The following is a 19,275-nucleotide window of genomic DNA, read 5'->3' on the forward strand; positions in this document are numbered from 1 at the left end:
TGCACAACCCACCGTAAAAGTGAGTTCATCTGGAGCTGCTTTATTCATAACCACAGCCTTCCCTTCTCACTCCTTCAAATCTCACACCAAGATTTGTGGCTTCACCCAGATGGTAGCTGTGGTTGATTAAGGCAAATAAGTATTGATAATTAATATTAATTGGTTTCTAAAATACTTTTTTTTCTTCAGTTTGAATGGAAGCTCAGCATTTTGTTAGAATGCAGTATTTTGCCTCCTTCCACAGCATGCAAATTTGATTGATAAAAAGCACTCCATTTTCTACACTTGAGAACTTGTGGTCCAGCTGCCCAGTTCAGTATGTTAGCTAAAAGTATAATAAATTCTGAGCTGTAATAAGATGATTCTTTCTGACATGAATTTTCTGAAAAAAGAAATAGTATATCCAGCCAACACTAGGGAAGAGGTTCAGACATGCACATTTACTGCCTGTGTAAATATATACACACAGCTCATCTCACACTAGTTATGTGACTTTAGGCAAGTTACCTGATCTCCTTAAATTTCATTTTCCTCATTGAAGAAGTGGCTATTAATATTTGTTCTGTCTTCTTGACAGGATTGTTATAAAATCAAATGAGAAAGTACTTGTTTGTCCAAGTACAAAGCAAATGTAAATATACTCAAATTAAAATGCAGTGAAAGTCTCAAATATTTCCAATATCCAAGGTGACATGGAGAAATGACGTTAGGACAGAGGAGCCCATGAGAGTTGTGTGTATCATGAACTGGTTTTTCCCATCTTATTAAACAGGGTGCATTAGCTCAGGAGAACTTTCTTTAGCTTGGAAGTACTTTTATTTTACCAGCTTTATTGAGACACATACCATGCACTTCACCAAGTGAAGTTGCACAATTCACTGTTTTTAATGTATTCACAGAATTGTTTGATCCTCACAATCAATTTTAGAACACTTATGTCAATCCCCCCAAAATTCCCAAACTCATTAACAGTCACTCCCCATTTCCCCCAAACCCTCCAGTACTAGGCAACCACTAATCTACTTTCTGTCTCTATACATGTATCTGTTATGGACATTTTATATAAATAGAATCATACAATATGTGGTATTTTTTGACTGGCTTCTTTCACTTAGCATAATGTTCCCCAGGTTCATTTATGTTTTAGTATATATCAGAATTTCATTCCTTTTTTATGGCCAAGAAATATTTCATTACATGGATATACCACATTTTGTTTATTCATACATCAGTTGATAGATGTTTAGGTTTCAGTTTTTTTTGGTTATTATGAATAGCACTGCTATAAACATTTGTGTACAAGTTTTTATGTGAATAGATGTTTTCATTTCTCTTGGATAAGGTTATACCTGAGAGGGGAATTGCTGGATCCTCCGGTAACTCTGTGTTTCATATACATCCTCACCAGCGATGTATGAGAGTTTCAGTTTCTCCACATCCTTGTCAGCATTTGTTATTATCTATATGTTTTTCATTTTAGCCATCCTAGGATATGAAGTGATGTCTCATTGTGGCTTTTTTTTTTTTTTTTTTTGCGGTATGCGGGCCTCTCACTGTTGTGGCCTCCCCCGTTGCGGAGCACAGGCTCCGGATGCGCAGGCCCAGCGGCCATGGCTCACGGGCCCAGCTGCTCCGCGGCATATGGGATCCTCCCAGACCGGGGCACGAACCCGTATCCCCTGCATCGGCAGGCGGACTCTCAACCACTGCGCCACCAGGGAGGCCCTCATTGTGGCTTTGATTTGTATTCCCTTAATAAGTAATGATGTTAAGCATCTTTTCATCTGCTTCTTGGCCATTTCTGTATCTTATTTGGAGAAATTTCTATTCAAATATTTGCTATTTTTCAATTGGGTTGTTTTTATTGTTCTTTATATATTCTGATACAAGTCCTTTATCAGATATTTACAAATATTTTTTAATCTGTGGGTTATCTTTTTCTTTCTTTATGGTGTTCTTTGAGGCACAAAAGTAGATGAAGTCCAGTTTAACTATTTTTTCTTCTGTTGCTTATGCTTTTGGTGTCGTATCTAAGAAACCATTGCCTAATCACAAAGTCTAAAAGATTTACTCCTGTTATCTTCTAAGAGCTCTATAGTTGTAGCTATTACGTTTAGATCATAGTTCTGTAATTCATTTTGAGTTATTTTTTGTATATGGTATGATAGTGGTCCATTGTTATTCTTTTGCATGTGGATATCCAGTTGCTCCAGCACTGTTTGTTGAAAAGACTATTCTTTCCCTCAATGAATTATCCTGGCACCCTGTTAAAAATCACTAAATATGAGAGTTTGTTCCTGAACTCTTAATCAATTCCACTGAACTGTATATTTATTCTGATGTCAGTACTACAGTGTCTTGATTACTGTAGCATTGTAGTATGTCTTGAAATCAGAAAGTGTGAGTCCTCTAGCTTTGTTCTTCTATTCAAGGTTGTTTTGGCAGTTCTGGGTTCCTCACATTTCCATATGAGTTTTAGGATTGGCTTGCCAGTTTTACAAAAGAACCAAGTAGGATTTTGATAGAGATTGCAATGAAAATATAGATCAATTTGGGGAATATTTTCACCTTAACAATATTATCTTTCAATCCATGAACATGGAATATATTTTCATTTATTTAGGCCTTCTTTACTTTCTTTGAACAATGTTTTTTAGTTTTTAAAGTACAAGTTTTGTGCTTCATTTATTAAATTTATTACTAAATGTTTTATTCTTTTTAATGCTACTGTGAATGGAATTTTTTTAAACTTCATTTTCAGATTGTTCTTTGCTAGTGTGTAGATATACAATTTATTTGAGTTGCAGTTGTACCCTGAAATCTTGCCGAATTTTTTGTTCACTAGTTTTTTAGTAGATTCTTTAGAACCTTTTAAAATTCAAGATCATGTCATCTGCAAGTAGAGAGAGTTTTCCTACTTACTTTCTCATATGGGTGATTTTTTTTTTAATTTATTTATTTTGGGGTGTGTTGGGTCTTTGTTGCTACACGCAGGCTTTCTCTAGTTGCAGCGAGCAGGGGCTACTCTTCGTTGTGGTGCGCAGGCTTCTCATCACGGTGGCTTCTTGTTGCAGAGCACGGACTCTAGGCACGTGGACTTCAGTAGTTGTGGCTCACGGGCTCTAGAGCGCAGGCTCAGTAGTTGTGGCACACGGGCTTAGTTGCTCCACGGCATATAGGATCTTCCCGGACCAGGGATCGAACCCATATCGCCTGCATTGGCAGGCGGATTCTTAACCACTGCCCCACCAGGGAAGCCCATGTGCTTTTTATGTCTTTTTGTTGCCTAAGTGCCCTGGCTGCAGCCTCCAGTACAAAGTTGAATCGAAGTGGTGAGAGTGAACATCGTTGTCTTGTTCCTGATTTAAAGGGAAAAGCATTCACCCTTTCACTATTAAGTATGATGTTAGCTGTGGGTTTTTCATAGATGCCACTTATCAAGCTGCTGTTTAACAACTTCCACTCCTAAGTTATTGAACGTTTTTATCATGAAAGGGTATTGAATTCTGTCAAATATCTTTTCTATGTCTACTGAGATTATCCTGTGTTTTTTTTCCTTTATTCTATAGACATGCTGTATTACATTAATTGATTTTTGGATGTTAAACCAACCTTGCATTCTTGGAATAAATCCCACTTGGTATATAATCTTTTTTATATGTTGCTGGATTCAGTCAGCTAGTTTTTTTTTTTTTTTTTGAGGATTTTTTATGTCTGTATTTATAAGAGATAGTTTTCTTTTTCTTGTGATGTCTTTGTCTGGTGGGAGTTCTTTTAAGTCAGCCAAAATTAGAGTTAAGAAATGGATTTAGGGAGAGTGTTTTAGGGCAGAGAAACAATTTAAAATCATTGGTGTCATTATGAGAATTGTTAAGTGCAGGGCTTTGAGTCCTTAGCAGAACATAGCCTTGAAACACAATGGAAGGAGTACAAGGTTTTAGTTGAAGAGCTACTGTTTTTGCTTCTATCATTTGCTAAATGTGTGACTTTGAGCAAATTACCCAGGATTTCCTCACTTCTGCACTCAGGATAAGTATTTCTACATCAGACCTTTGTTATTGGGATTAAGTGAGGTAATGCATGTAGAAAGTGTTTTTTTTAAAGGCCAAGCACTATTATAATTACAGATTATTAAACAGGATAGAAAAAAGAATTTAGGAGAAAACACTGGAGAAACAGAAGAACATAACCTCTTAAAAGGCCTAAATAAATTTTTTGAGGCAGAACAAAACCTAATGTGGAGGCAGGATCATTTACTTGAGGGTAGAGAATGATTTAACAAAACAAACGTTTTGTTTAACAAAAAATCTTTTTAAAGCACAAATCAGAAATGTGTTTCATGGTCACATGGTTACTTTTATTTGGGATAAGGGGGCGCCAGTATAGATTTTACTAAGAGGAATTTCGATTCCTTGGTATAATGAGAATAGTGATGTGTTTTATTTATTTTATTCTACTTTACTTTGCATTGCTTTGTTGCTTCTGTTGTAAAAAATTATATTGAGTGTAGTAAATTTCCATCAAGTTTTAACCTGCTGTCAGACAGTATTTTCTAGAGGCTGTTTGAAAAATATGAAAGGACACCACTCGGAAATGACTTTGAACCTGCCTTGTTTGTTTTAACTCCTTTAGAAACAAAGCCAGCCTGTGTATTCAACAACGTGGAGTATGGTGATGGGGATATGTTTCGAATGGACAACTGTCGGTTCTGTCGATGCCAAGGGGGTGTTTCCATCTGCTTCACCGCCCAGTGTGGTGAGCTGAACTGCGAGAGATACTATGTGCCCGAAGGGGAGTGCTGCCCTGTGTGTGAAGGTAAGGACAGGTGCCAGTCAGAGAATAAGAAGAGACATGGTTTAGGGACTTAATATCAAAATTGACCTACTTCAGTCTCACTCCAAAATAGAGGAAGATTGAAGAAGTTTCCGTTTTTTGTCACCGTGGTCTACCTTTTAGGACTTCGATAATGCTAGGTAGACTGTGTGAAACTGTCAGTACTTCCCTGAGGGAAGTTACACGCTGGGTGTAGACGGTGGTCACCTGTTTGCACAGATGGACATGAGGTTTCCCGGAGGTGCTTTCTGTTCCTCCTCTTTGGTTCCAGCAGTTCCTTGGCAAGTCCTGGGACTTGCTCTCCATCCTGACATCAGAATTCCACCCACCCTGCTCCCCTCAGATTGCTCAGCCAGGACAGGGCTGCCCTAGTCACTGACCACCTTAGCCAGTCAGCTCAGAGAAGAACCGACCCTGCTTCCTTTCTGATACCCATGCCAGTCCAGGTGAGAGCAGGGCTCCCCGTCCTTTGAAAATGTGTGGTGGTGAGAGTGGGGTCATGGTGTGGCATGGTGGTGACACCAGGGCAAGGCCCAGACAAATGTCCACTGTGGCCCTGGCAGAAGGATCCCCAGGGCCTGCTTTCTCTTTATTCCCCTTTTACCTCCAAGAAATAATGGGTCCATGTTCCTCCAACAGGCTCGACCCTCCTGTCTCTCCTATGCAGAAATAATAAACATTTCAGAATAATAACTCTGAATATCATATACTATAATCCACACATTTTAAGGATCAGGATAATCAGAAAAGTAGTCACTTGTCTGAGTTTCCAGTGAAGCCAGGAACAGTGAGTGCCAGACTGTGGCTCTGGTCTAACTGCACTACACTGTTTCCCCAGAAAGGAGGATCGCGTGAGCTTTCTTGTCCTGCCCGGACCACAGACCTTCAGTCTGGAGTCAGGCACATCCGTCTCATGTCTGACACTCACCCTGCCCTTACCTCCACACGTGAAGTGGGAGGACAGAATTTCATGCCATGTTCCATAACTTTTTCTGTTTTCTAAATCCATTTCTTTTCAATATTTGAGCTGTGTTTACCACATAATACTGAAGATATGAAATTGCTTAGAGTATGCAAACTACATTCCTAACATTGAACAGTGGTTCATAACAGGGAGGCCATCTTCCCTGTTAGAAATTATTTTTGCTAACATAGAAGAAAGGTGGTTCACTGTGTGTGTGTTGTGGGGGGGTGGGTACGCGGGCCTCTCACTGCTGTGGCCTCTCCCGTTGCGGAGCCCAGGCTCCAGACGCACAGGCCCAGCGGCCATGGCTCACAGGCCCAGCCGCTCTGCGGCATGTGGGATCTTCCCGGACCGGGGCACAAACCCGTTTCCCCTGTATTGGCAGGCGGACTCTCAACCACTGCGCCAACAGGGAAGCCCAGGTGGTTCACTTTTTAGGTGTCATCAGGGATTTTAAGAAAGTCACATCAAACTTTTAACCTTCCCAATTGATTTGTTCCCTAGGTACTACCCGCCGTGTGTAATAGTCTCTGAAACTATGTAGCAGTTGGTCATGTAAAAACATAGATATGGACCTCTGTGTAATAATCATCATGAGTTGTCTGGGCATAGATCCGGTTATGTCTCACTTCCTGGAATTCAGGTCCAGGCTCAAAGTAGAAATGAAGTATGCAGTGTAATATTTTTTATAAAGAAATTTTACAAAGTCTTATCTAGCTCAGGTCTCTTGGCTGCTTGCATCCCTGGCAGACTGCCCTTCTGAAGCTGTGACTGCGTGGCTTTCAGTTTGGGCCTCTCACTCTCTTGTGAGGCCCTACTACCTCTTTGGAATAAAGAGGACCAAACTCGGAACCGCCTGGACTTTGCTTCCAGCACAGCAGCACTTGCTTCTTGAGGCCAGAGTTTATGTTTCTGAAAAAGAACATTGAGTGATTTATCTAGTTGCTTTCATTTATAAGGATATTTGGGGATTTTTTTATTTATGTGCTTGTCAGCAACCTCAGAAAACTTTTTTACGCTATCCTTGGCTACCTGCGTTCCCCAGCCTCAGCTGCTGCTTGACTGCTCAGCTTGGGGGAGGAAAATGGCATAGGTTCACAGCTTTCCCTCCAGGGTACAAGCGGTGCCATGTATGGTTTAGAGAAGCTGTGTCAGTCCTGTCCTGAATAAGGCCACAGCAGGGAACTGTATACACCTCTCTGTGCCTCCAGGCACCGTGAGATAGACTTCAGTTAGTCCTAGAAATAACAGGCTCACTGTAAGTTAGGTGGGGCATTCTTCTTTCCACTTTACAGGAGGTAAAATGGAGGTGTAGTAAACATTTCAGTTGACAACTCTGAAGGCATCATCAGAGCCTAAAATGGATCAGCATTTTTTTCTCACGACCAACCCACAGCTCCATCCACGAAGTTTTGCACCTTTATGAAATGATAACACCTGCACATTGGTTTTTATGCCTCAGATCCCCTGCCCTGTGTGCCGTGTCAGGATGGGTGGACAGAAATTCAGCATGACAGCTGCTTTTGCATGTCCCCCTAGAGACACCTCCTGCGGCCCTGAGCTTCTGCTGAGCACAGCTGGAAAAGAACTGCTGATGACGAGAACCTGGGGAAAAAATGTCTCTAGGTGCAGGCAGAGATAAGATGTAGAATGCCCTCAGTCTTACTCTGAACTCACGTTTTAATTTAGATCCCGTGTATCCTTTCAATAATCCCGCTGGCTGCTATGCCAATGGTCAGATCCGTGCCCACGGGGACCGGTGGCGGGAGGACGACTGCACGTTCTGCCAGTGCATCAACGGAGAACCCCACTGTGTCGCGACGGCCTGCGGACAGAGCTGCATGAACCCCGTCAAAGTGCCTGGGGAGTGTTGCCCTGTGTGTGAAGGTAACCCTTGTCGATTCTAACGAGCCCCTGGCGAATATCTCATGTTGGATAAGCTTCTACCCGTGTGTGCTTGCTTGTTTTCTGTTTCCTCAGGCATAATGTCTGCTTCGTGCTGTTACCAGTTGCAGATGAATTTATTATACAGCCCAAACTAATCATTTGGGGGAGATGTTACACATTTACAGTGAGAATAGTGTGGTCTTTATTTTGCCACTGCAGATAATGCTTATCTGAATACTTTACAGTCAAGGAATATATACATTTTAATTCAGTTCACCGCAAGCCTGATTAACATCCAAAGGTCAACACAATGAAATGAAATGAAATTGGAAATAAGACCCATGACTCAAAGCATAGCTTGTTCAACTTGTAATGCTTCCATAAGCCCAAGAGTCCTGGCAGCTAGAAGAAAAACCTGGAGCCATCAAAGGTGGTTTTCACTGCCTGGAGTCCTCACCCTGAGCATCCATTCTGCTTCTAATATCACGATGGCTGTGGCTTTGCAGTTCCTTTTGGGCTTTTTCTTATGTCTTGGTTACCTGCATTCACTACCTCTCTTCCTGTTTAATGGAGAGAGCCTGAGATATCCTGGACTAGTCTTTCCATCCCAACCGCTATTCCAGGCCATTTCCCCCATCCTGGGAAGATTCTTCGCATACTTACTAAAGTCAGCCTTAATCCTTGATCCATGTCTGTTAGTACAAACAAGAGATTGAATATCTATACTGACAGTTCCAATAGAGAGTGTCCGTCATTAAGAAGCACATTTGCATAGTGAAATGAACTAAAGTGGGTCAAAAATTAGTCCTTGTGGAAGATGGATCCTTCTAGAATTTTTTAAAACAGCTATTAAGGAACTGACGGGTCTTTTCAGAAATTCAGTCAAGTAGACTGAGTCCTCTGTAAAGAAGTCTTTTTGCTTCTACCGAAATTTTAATCAACTCAGACTTCCGAGTTTGCCTGACTGGCTTCATTAACTTCTGAGGGGTTAGAATTATTAAAGACCTTAAAAATCATATAAAAATTTAAGCTGGAGGATTCTGGTTCTATTGACATCACCAATTCCCTCACCGTTACTCTACTCAGAATGCAGCTGCCACACTCCAAAACTTTATAGCTTCCAGATGACCAATTTTGTGGAAATCACCCACCCACCTCGCACATATACTCCTCCTATCCCCTGAAGGCAGCGTTTCAGTGCTGGAAAAAGGAGTGTGCAATAATATGTTTGATGATGTATGGTCAGCTTTACAAGGAAAGATGCCCTGCTGAAGCAGATAAAGATGGGAATATCTATCCCTAAGAATTAGGGGCAATCTGTTATTGGTTTGAAATATTTAAGTATATGTATGTGCATGATAATGTAAGAAGAATTAAAAACATATATATAAAATCCAGTAAACAGTAACCCTTTAACTTCATGAGTCTTGAGTCTAGATTGAAAATAAGACTTTGAAAAACTTGTTAAAAAAATAGGGCCTTTTTTTTAAAAAGTAAGAAAGGCAAATCCTTTGCCCTCATCTTTGGCCGTCATTAGCATATCCATTGTGGTGAGTAGAGAAGGGAAGCGGTTGGTGAATAGACAAAAATATATATTATATGTATGAGAAACTGATTTAGTCTTATGTCATATAGATGTTTGGGTAGGAGGTAGATGTTAGTTTGATCACTTAGAGTTTGGTCTCTGCAACATCTGGGTCACGTTGTAATCTTACCTTCCACTGTTTGAGAAAAGAGTGACAGTTTGGGTCAGCCATTAATTCCAAAAAATTTATTAAGAACCTTCCGTAATCCAGATACCACATCGGACACAAAGCTAAATAAGGGACAACTCCTAGTAAACTTCAAAGAAACTATTTAGGCTGTTTTAAAATTAAACCAGGAAAAACAGACTGTCTGCATTCAGGTGCTGTGGGGTAAGTGTTTTTTATTTGTACCTGATTTCATTTGATCCTCACATCAACATTCTGCCAAAGGCCTTACTATACCATTTTAAAGATGAAGAAATTAGGGTTTAGAGAGATTTAGATAGTTTTTCCCAAGGTCAGTTGCCAATATATGGCTGAGCTGGGTTCAACTGAAGTCTGTCAGATTCAACTACATTTTTGTCTGCTTCCTCTGCTCCCAGGGATCATCTCAGTTTCCTCCTGCCCCTATTTCTAGTTCCCTTATATCTCTCTTCATCTCTGGCTTTTGGCCCTGTGTTGGGACACACAGGAGTTTGATGACAGGGGAGGAGATCCTTTGCAGTTTGACAACTACTTCAGGTGTTTTTGATGTGATCTCCCATCTGCCCTCTCCCCTGAATTTGAGGACCTTGGGGGAAGGATGCCTTTGAGACTCATCCTCGATTTGCTTCTCAGGCCTCACATTCAGGTTGTCTCCTTCTCTTCACCAGACTCGGCATCTTTATTCCAAGCTGTTAGGCTCTGCTGGTCTCAGCCTTGCAGAAGGTCCCATTGTTTAGTTCTCAGAGAACTAATTTATCTTCTGTTTCTTGTTTTTGTTTTAAAGTCAGTTAACTAATAAGTTTCACATAAGACTGCGTTTACTCTCCAGCGACACCCTCATTTTAAGATGTGTTCAGAAGACAAAAGATTCTTTTGGCATGGGGATGAAAAAACAGTGTATAGCTTAGGATAATGATCGTAAAAGTTATTATCTATGAATAATATTGTAATAAACTTATTTATTAATAATAATAAACTTACAAAATAATGCAAGGCAGTTAAATCTTATTGCTTAGTTTTCAGGATCCAAGAAAGACTCTGGAAGTATTCAAAAATATTTTTCTCAGCAGTTATTCAATAGCCTATTTAAATAGAATTTCAAGTGATTTCCGAAGGGCCAAAGGATTAGACAAAATAAGAAAAAAGCAAGGCATTGTTGTGTAATAAATAATCAGCCAGAATTATTTGGAGGAAACAGAAAGACTGGTATTTATGCAGTTTATACACAGTAAATTACTCTGTGCACAATTGCATAACAAATGTTGGCTCTCACCCTTATTAGCTACAGTCCCAAGATACATAGTCAGAGTCTGAAATTTGATGAAAGGGACCCCACACAAGGATTGTCGGTTTAGATTCTTCCTAAATAAATTACTGCATCACCAAATATAGTGTGTTTGGACCTTCAGGGAGGAAGAACCTTGTTGTGACTGCTGTTGTTATTAGAGATACATACCTTCCAAATGACAACATCATGTGCTTGGTTACTCCTGGAGGACTGGGAATGTGAACCTGGGGGCCCTTAAAGACTGTGCTGTTACTTGACAGCTAACTCAATTCACAAGTACGTGAGTGCTGTTGAAATTGGCACTTAAGTACTCTCTTGATTAAGTCTTAGCAAGTTAGTGTCAACACCCAATTCAGGTACACAGATAAGCCATCCCAGTCTGTAAGTCTATAGCTGATTGTATTCTTATGGTTTGTTCTGTTGGCTTTTCTCTACATCTCCTCTTGCTCATCAATTGCATTATTTTTATTTTCTGGCCCTTGTAAAAAGCTAGAATGGAAATAGCAGATAAAGCAGATAAAGTTTGCAGTTTAAACATCTACATGGGAGATATGTCCTTATTTTCTTACAAACTAAAAACAAAAAAAGAGGGCAGCAGAATTGTCTTCCTCGGCATCTAGCCCCATTTGCATCATCTTATTTGTAGCCCTTAATGAGAGTAGCTGACATTTCTTGCACACTGTGACTGTGAGCCAGGCCTCGGTGCTTTAAGGGCATCAGCCCATTTGATCCTCACAGCTACCCTGTTGTGCAGGTACTGCCACCCCAACTTATGACCACAGAACCCAAAGTTCAGAAGCCGTGTAACTTGCCCAAGGGCCTACAGCTCGGAAGTGGCAGAGCAGTGTATCTCCAGAGCCCTGGCTCTGGACCCCTGCAAGGATTCTGCCTCTGAGACAAAGTGCACGTATTGACCAGTAGCCTAAAAGCGGCTGCATCCCCCATGAGCTAGGATTTACCATATGCTTTTGAATCCCTAAAACAGCACCTGTCATGTAAGTAGGTGCTCAGAAATGGTTAATGAATGGATGATGAGTGAGTGAGTTAGCGAAGGGGGAAAAGACTGGAGTAAGACAGCAGACCCCGACAGAGGGTTTCCTTAACCAGTGCTGTTAAGGGGTCAGATGCTGACCTCTGGTGAACTGAAGAAAGATTAATGTATAAATGCTTCTATTTGAAAATGCACTTTGAGAACAGAAAGCAGAGTGTTACACGAAGTATGTTTGGCACACGGTGGGTCCAGACGCCTCCAGGTGAGTTGGACCAGTTAGCTTCAGGTTGACTGCTCACCCTCCTGATGAGCACTTAGCTCTCGACTCCCACACAGGGGCAGCCTTCCAAGACTGGTTTGTAAACTGTGGTTTATCCTCTCTCAGTTCAGCCCCTGAAGTCCGGAATCACAGAACTAAAGTGGGCCTTCTCCAGACCCTCCAAGGCTAATGCTCACTGTCACATTTAATGTGCTGCTTTTAAGACCTGCCCTGAGAATGTATAAGTGCCACTGCCTTGTTTTCAGCTAGACTTTTTTTTTTTTTTAATATCACAGTTAGGTATTGAAAATAATTTGCTGGTTGATTTCCCAGTAATGCCAGGTATAAATCCTATCTAAGTTGATTCTTAATGTCAGAGGGACCCTAAGGACAGGGTGCCATTTTCCATGAAAAAAAAAATCTGTTTGTTTTATAATTAAAAGTAAGATAAGGTGTTGGGGAGGGAAATACTGGCTGCATGATGTAATGACATGACCGTGATGATGCAACAAGAAAAATGCAGGATATGTGGACAAGTGTGAGGCCATCTCCACCTGATGCAGGAGATAAGAATTTCATCATCCCTGATTAGTCTTGATGTCAGACCTGATCTGCTATCTCATATTGGGCTGTGGCTGGACCCTGCCCAGGTGGCCACTGTGACCTGAGTGTTCTTTAGGCCCAGTATGTGCAGAGTCTCCAGCTGGGATGAGTTGATGGTTTTGATGACCCTGGGGATTTCAGAGCCAACGCCACGAGTGTCACTTTTCAAGAACTAGAAACAACATCAGTAATATTTTACAAGGTAGCATTCAATATTAGGATTTGAGTTGTTAGTAAATAAATTCCATGCTTGTGGTTGGGTACTTTCCAACCACAATGGGTACTTTCCTTTGTACTATTTCTGTTTCTCTGAAACAAAAAGCAAAATCCATTTCCAAATTCACACAGGAAATAAAAGAGTTATTTGTAGATTGTCACAGCTGAGTAATGGGTATATGAGGATCCATCATATTATTCTATCTACTTCAGTATTTTAAAGATTTTTTCCATAATAAGAACTTCAAATGAAAGTTATTTGCAGAGTTATTGTCTGAAACTGAGCTGAGTTTCAGGCAGACCTCGTGATTCTGCTAACCTGGACTTAACCAACTCTTGAAGTAGAGGAATAAAAATTGACTCCCTGTCCATGGAGTCTTTCTAATTCTCTGGACTTAGGATGGAATGTGATAGTTGTGGCATCAACCATCTTCCTGCCAACTGGCTGTCTTGGATCCCTTACTTGGGAAATCCTGGTCCTACTTGGGACAGTGTTGAAGAGAGGACATGAGGCATTTCTTGACCTTGTGGATTTAATGAGCCACTTCAGCATCAGCTCACCCAGTAGATCATATGCTGTGGTCCTCTCCTCTAAAGAGCTGGAGATCTTTGAGCTGTGAAATAGACTGTCCTCCTCCTCATCAATACTAATTTTATGGGAGCACTATATTCTTTCCATAAATTATGATATAGTTTGAATCAAGCCACCCTTCAAATGAGGTTTCTACTGGGCTGCTGGAAAAGTCTGTACCAGGCACATATCTGGGTGGGAATTCCTTGAAACAAGAAAATATGTTTCCAGCCCTGCCCATAATACTTCCTCACCAAATAGTATCTCAAACGATTAAGCTACTGCTTCTGTGGCAAGGAATCAAACATAGTTTGGCTGACCCCAGAGGCAGTGAAGTCAAAGATGCCACAGGGTCACATGATATTAATGTTCTGGTACGTAACAGGGATCAAAACTCAGTTTATGGGTGGTACTGCTTCAGTGCCATAGACTATGCTATTATTAGTAGGCCAAGAATAATAAAATATTCGTAATATTTCAAAGACTGTTAGGCATGTTGTTTCATCCTTTAACTCTAAGTGTCCTGGAAACTAGTTCCATAAATGGAAATTAAAATATAGCACAGTGTGTTTTTTGGCTTGTCCAAATAAGGTCATATGTGGGGTAACAAATGCATAGCAGATGACCATGTGTCAACCTAGGTGTCCTTTAACCTAAGCATCCAAAATTGTTCATGAATGAATTTCATAGTATTTTTGTTTTCTCTGGGGATTTAAAATATCTTTAGGTATTTCAAATAACATTAGAATAGTATGGTTCAGAGCTGATTCTGAAACACTTGATTAGAGAACCCTTTGCCTGTGATTTTCCAGCATTTGGCAGTCCCAGCTATTAAATATTTCCCTGTGGAAGTGGCCTGCAAGGGGCAGATTCCTCTTTATTTCCTCTGCTGTTTACTTCCCATACCTAAATGGGCATTACTGCCAGGAGTCTCATAATTTTCCTACTAAGATCATAATCGAATCTAATAGTTCAGACTTGGGCCTGCTAATTTTCATCTAATCAACAGAGGCAGGAAAACAGAGTCTGGAATGCCAGCTATGTGAATGAAAAATATTTAGTCATTCTTGAAATGATAGGAATGTTTTTCCAACAAGCTTAAATAAACACAATCTCTACTGAGACTGTGTTAAACTTTTTTTGGATAAGAGACAACTCTTAGGCAACCAAACAGAAGTTAATGAAGGTTATTAAGAGACATACCCTTCAGAAAAGGCCTATGGACATTAAAAAGAAAGATCCCATTTTCTTTAGGGTACAACCATTGACCAGAATTAGCAGAATTGGTTTCCTTTTAGCTTTTGTCAACCTAGTAGAATTTAGCATTTTAACTGGTAATCACATTGTCTGCATTTTGAGAGATGTCCTGCTTTACTAGCCATGGCTTATTAGACCATCTTAGTTTAAAATTCTCATCTTCATCTCCTTCCACTGTTTGCCTCAATTCTAAGGAATGGATAGGTCTCAGCACACCTGTATTTAAAGCATCTGACAGCACTTTTTATATGAAGCTTGTTTATTTGTTCCCATCAATGCAAGGTCCAACTATAAAGTAGTGAAATTATTTTTAACATAATGAAATTATTTTTAAACATAACCAAGATTTACATATCCAAGTGAAGTGTTTTTCCTTTCAAAATAGTTGTATGGGAACTGTACAGCTATTGCAAGAATACCGTCGTTCAGAATATTTTTGGTACTTCTCTGTTGAAACTGACATTGCAGCTTGCCACACGCACATCCTTTTGAAAATTCTTAGCTTTGTAAACCCCTGACTTTAAAGGTTTATTAGACTCTAGGAAATAGTAAAAGTCATTCACATCTAAGTCTGGTGGAAAGGCTGGGGTGATTTAGCTGGGTAAAACTTTTCAGAAGAAGCAAAAAGTGACAGTAAAGTAAAGGCACTCTGTCTTCTATGACACAGTAATTTCCTCTGAAAGCAATTCTGAAGAGAAGTTTCAAATAGAATTTTAACATGAACAACATTTTAGCACAAGCATATAGCCCACAAAAGTGGGTGCTTTTAGCAGTAACACTTATTTGTAAGTACAGTTCCTGGTGTGTTTATTGGAAAAAAAAAATCAATTCACTTACCACATAGTATTTGTATGACTTCTAGGGACTGGAGGCATATATTTAAATGGTCATCTATTATATTACAACTTTTTGTGGAATTGCAGGTGTTCCATTCAAACTTATTTTCAAATAAATTAGACTAAAATAATTTCCCTCTAGAAATAACTATTTTAAAAGTGGTGGTGAGGACTTCCCTGGTGGCACAGTGGTTGAGAGTCCGCCTGGCGATGCAGGGGACATGGGTTCGTGCCCCAGTCCGGGAAGATCCCACATGCCGTGGAGCAGCTGGGCCCGTGAGCCATGGCCGCTGAGCCTGCGCGTCCGGAACCTGTGCTCCACAACGGGAGAGGCCGCAACAGTGAGAGGCCTGCGTACCGCAAAAAAAAAAAAAAAAAAAAAAAAAGTGGTGGTGATTCCAATATAATTTATTTCTAATATTTTAGTTCTCGAATTCCACTTCTGATTGTACCATTTTAAACTGTCTCAATGTATAGTCTTAACCTTAAATGAGCAAAATGATTTTACATTGTTTAATACATGAGGGTTAGTATTAGAGATGGTGAGCAACCCAGTGAACTGTTTTTAAAGGCCCTATTGAAGTATTTTCTGTGCTGTGTCTGGCAGATTGTTGAAGATAAAACATCTGCTGCAATATTGTTATAAAATAACAGGGCAGAGCGAAGGAATGAAAATGTCTACTGAAGAACATCCCTTGCCCATTGATGGATCTCCCGTCACAGGTGGCTGCTGAGGTGTCAGGGAGCTGGATCGTACCCACCTGCCATCCTCTGCATTTGAGACTCCCGAAATGCTCACTGTCCGTCATCATGCAGGTTGGGATATCTGTTACCCAGGGGCTTGGCAGGACCAGATCTTGGTCCGGGGTCATACCATCAGTTTAATCCTAATTTGATATGGGACAAGCAATAATGAACAGTTAGAACTTTTTTGAAATTTGTTCGAAGCATGAGAGGATAGTGATGCATTGCATTTTACACATTTTTCAATTCGAGTTGAATTATCAGCAGTTTGACCAAGTTTTCACTTGCCATGTATGTCTACAGGATACCTGTTTACACATCCAGTGAATTTTACTTTCACATCTAAGAGAAGCTGGATTTATCACATTCGTTTGAAACAGAGCCCAATTCAGGGATCCAGACCATTGGAGACCACAGAATTTAATACTTGCTGCCAGTCGAAAATAAGATTCGGTTCAAGGCTCCAGCTCTCATTCTGCAGCATCATGAACCAAGACTAAGAATCCCCAAGAACATTCAAAGACCAACAAGTGCTTGGTCCTTGGGGACCCTGAGAGTCATGTGGCGCTCTGGGTTTGATTTTTCCCCTTGGCTGCTAGAGCAAACAGAGATGAGTCTGTAAGCCACGTCTCCAACCAGGCAGGACCTCACAGCATGCACCCTGTGTGCCGACCTCATCCCTGGCTGCAACGTATTCTTTCTACTTAAAAGTTACCTTGGTCCTCATTTCCTCACTTTAAAAACGTATACATATATAATTTGAGACTGCCTTGGGTCTGCTTTGGAATCCAGCAAAGTATATTTAATGCTTGTTTATGCGTTCGGTGCCCCAGCGTTGGTGCCTTGCACTGTGGTCCTGCCACCCGTAGTTTGGGCATTTGAAGGACAACCCAAAATGGTGTTCTTTTTCAGCTTAATTGGAAAGCTATTGCCCTGCAAATCAGCTCACCTTTTAAAGCAGTTCATGGAGTCTCTATTTTGTTCATGAAACTAAAAAAATGTTCGGAGATAATAAACTGTCACTTTGGGCCGGCCTCAGGCCTTGCATATTGAAAGAGGGCCGCAAGCTTCAATCTTTTCAAGACTGTGACTCTCTCATGCTTTCTGGGAACCAAGTTTTAAACAGATTCCATGGAGACCTTAGACCAGATGAAAGCAGTAGGGGTGTTGCGCAGTGCTGTGACAGAGACACTGAGGACATTATTGTTTCAAACGTGACCACCCCCACCAGTATTATTGTTAAGAAAGTACTGGTTGAATTATCTCATTATTGACATGTTTCATGTCACTGACTTACTGAAACTAAGATTTGCTGATCAAAGACATCTTTTAGAGATGGATTTTCCATATCCTCTTTCAGCCTGAGGATGGCAGAACTACTGGCAAAACTACCAAAACAGTATAAATTGTACTGTGGTGAATTTGCCCTCATCTTCGAAGATCCAGCAAGGCACCCATCATGAGAGAGGAAGCATGGGGTCAGCCAGGCACACAGAAGCATTGTTTCAACTCACACTGGATAAGCTGATTACGAAGAGATTTCTCTTCTCTTCGAGACACCATGGACACAGTCAAAAGTTGAAACAATGATATTCAGACTGCAACTCAGCAAATGTGAAAGGCGCCAGTGGCCAGTCACTAACACCCTCCAAAGCTTACCAGACCATATGAAAGGATGTCATGGACCCACCCACATCCCAGATGCTTTTCATGTTATCAGTGGAGATAGAAATGATGCTTAAGTTACAATGGAGAGGATTCAGAATGCCAAGCCAGTTGTCAGAGCATTTATCAGCTGAACATTTGAGGCTTGCAAAAGGACTCATAATTCATTTACTGAGCCATGATCTGAGACCAGTTCTAGCTCTAAGCAGGCAAGATAGTCATTTCAACAATAATTATAGCAACAAGTAACATTCTGTTAACACTTCGAGTTTATGGAATAGTCCCCTCTTTACGATCTTTTTTTTTTTTTTTTTTTTTTGCGGTACGCGGGCCTCGCACTGTTGTGGCCTCTCCCGTTGCGGAGCACAGGTTCCGGATGTGCAGGCTCAGCGGCCATGGCTCATGGGCCCAGCCGCTCCGTGGGATCTTCCCAGACTGGGGCACGAACCCGTGTCCCCTGCATCGGCAGACGGACTCTCAACCACTGCTCCACCAGGGAAACCCCTGCGATCTTATTTGAGTCTTACGATGATCTTGTGAGGTAGGAATAGTGGGAATTCCCACTTTATAGAAGCCCAAAGAGGTTCAGCATCATGTGTAAGATGATGAAAGAACAGGGACTCAAGCTCAGTTTTCTAACCCCAAGTCCATGTCCTTGGCATTTCTTCTCTAGAACCCTTATCGTAAGGAGGGAGAGGGTGAAGAAAATAAGTCAGTGAATATCAAAGTATTTGATCATCGTGGCTCAGATTCAAAGCTTTTCTTGCTCCTGGCTCCATTCTCATTACTGAGACCCAGTTACTGTTGTTTCTGTCTTTTGTGACCTAGCCTTTGATCCGGGTTCTTTCCCTGAACCTCGGCCTGGAATTTTGACCTTGGTGTTTGACCTCTTGGAAAGCCTGCTTCCCCTTGTCCGTTCCTGCCTCTCCCACCTGGGGAAACAGCTCCACCCGAGAGGGCTGAGCTGTCTCCCCAGATGTCTCTATCCTCACGCTTGCCTTGGGCCCAGCCTCATTCACACCCAGCCAGGCTGCAGGCCCTGAGCAGTGGTAGTCAAGTCTCCACTGAGTGTGCCCAGCACTGAGATAGGCCATCATCAACACTTGTGCCTTCTGATCCACACGCTTCCCTTGTCTCACTCTGATTCCTGCCGGTCGTTGCTTAATCAGCAGGCAGATTTGCTGGGCCTTCGGCACGAGCACCCATCCTTCATCCAGTACGAGATGAGCTGCGGAGTTGAGTGAGTGCCCGGTTATTTTCAGGACTATTTTAATAACACTTTATTTATTTGGCACCATCAAGGAGTGAGGTAGTCACAGAAATGGATTCCCCAGATAATTGAAATTTGGGGTGTCAGATTTTTTTTTTTTTTTTTTTTTTTTTGCTGTACGTGGGCCTCTCACTGCCGTGGCCTCTCCCGTTGCGGAGCAC

General features: G+C 41.2%; 1 protein-coding gene across 3 annotated transcripts in view; it reads left to right on the top strand.

The window, feature by feature from the left end:
* CRIM1 (cysteine rich transmembrane BMP regulator 1) overlaps positions 1 to 19,275 on the top strand; it is a 209,741-nt gene that overhangs the window by 125,050 nt on the left and 65,416 nt on the right. For all 3 annotated transcript variants that reach the window (XM_082641894.1, XM_082641895.1, XM_082641896.1), the window contains 2 exons: positions 4,633 to 4,815; positions 7,487 to 7,684. In XM_082641894.1, the coding sequence (XP_082498020.1) occupies positions 4,633 to 4,815; positions 7,487 to 7,684 (381 nt within the window). The remainder of the gene's footprint in view (positions 1 to 4,632; positions 4,816 to 7,486; positions 7,685 to 19,275) is intronic.

This window comes from Mesoplodon mirus (genome assembly GCF_964341445.2).
Source record: "Mesoplodon mirus genome assembly, chromosome: 14".
Taxonomy (NCBI): Eukaryota; Metazoa; Chordata; class Mammalia; order Artiodactyla; family Ziphiidae; genus Mesoplodon; species Mesoplodon mirus.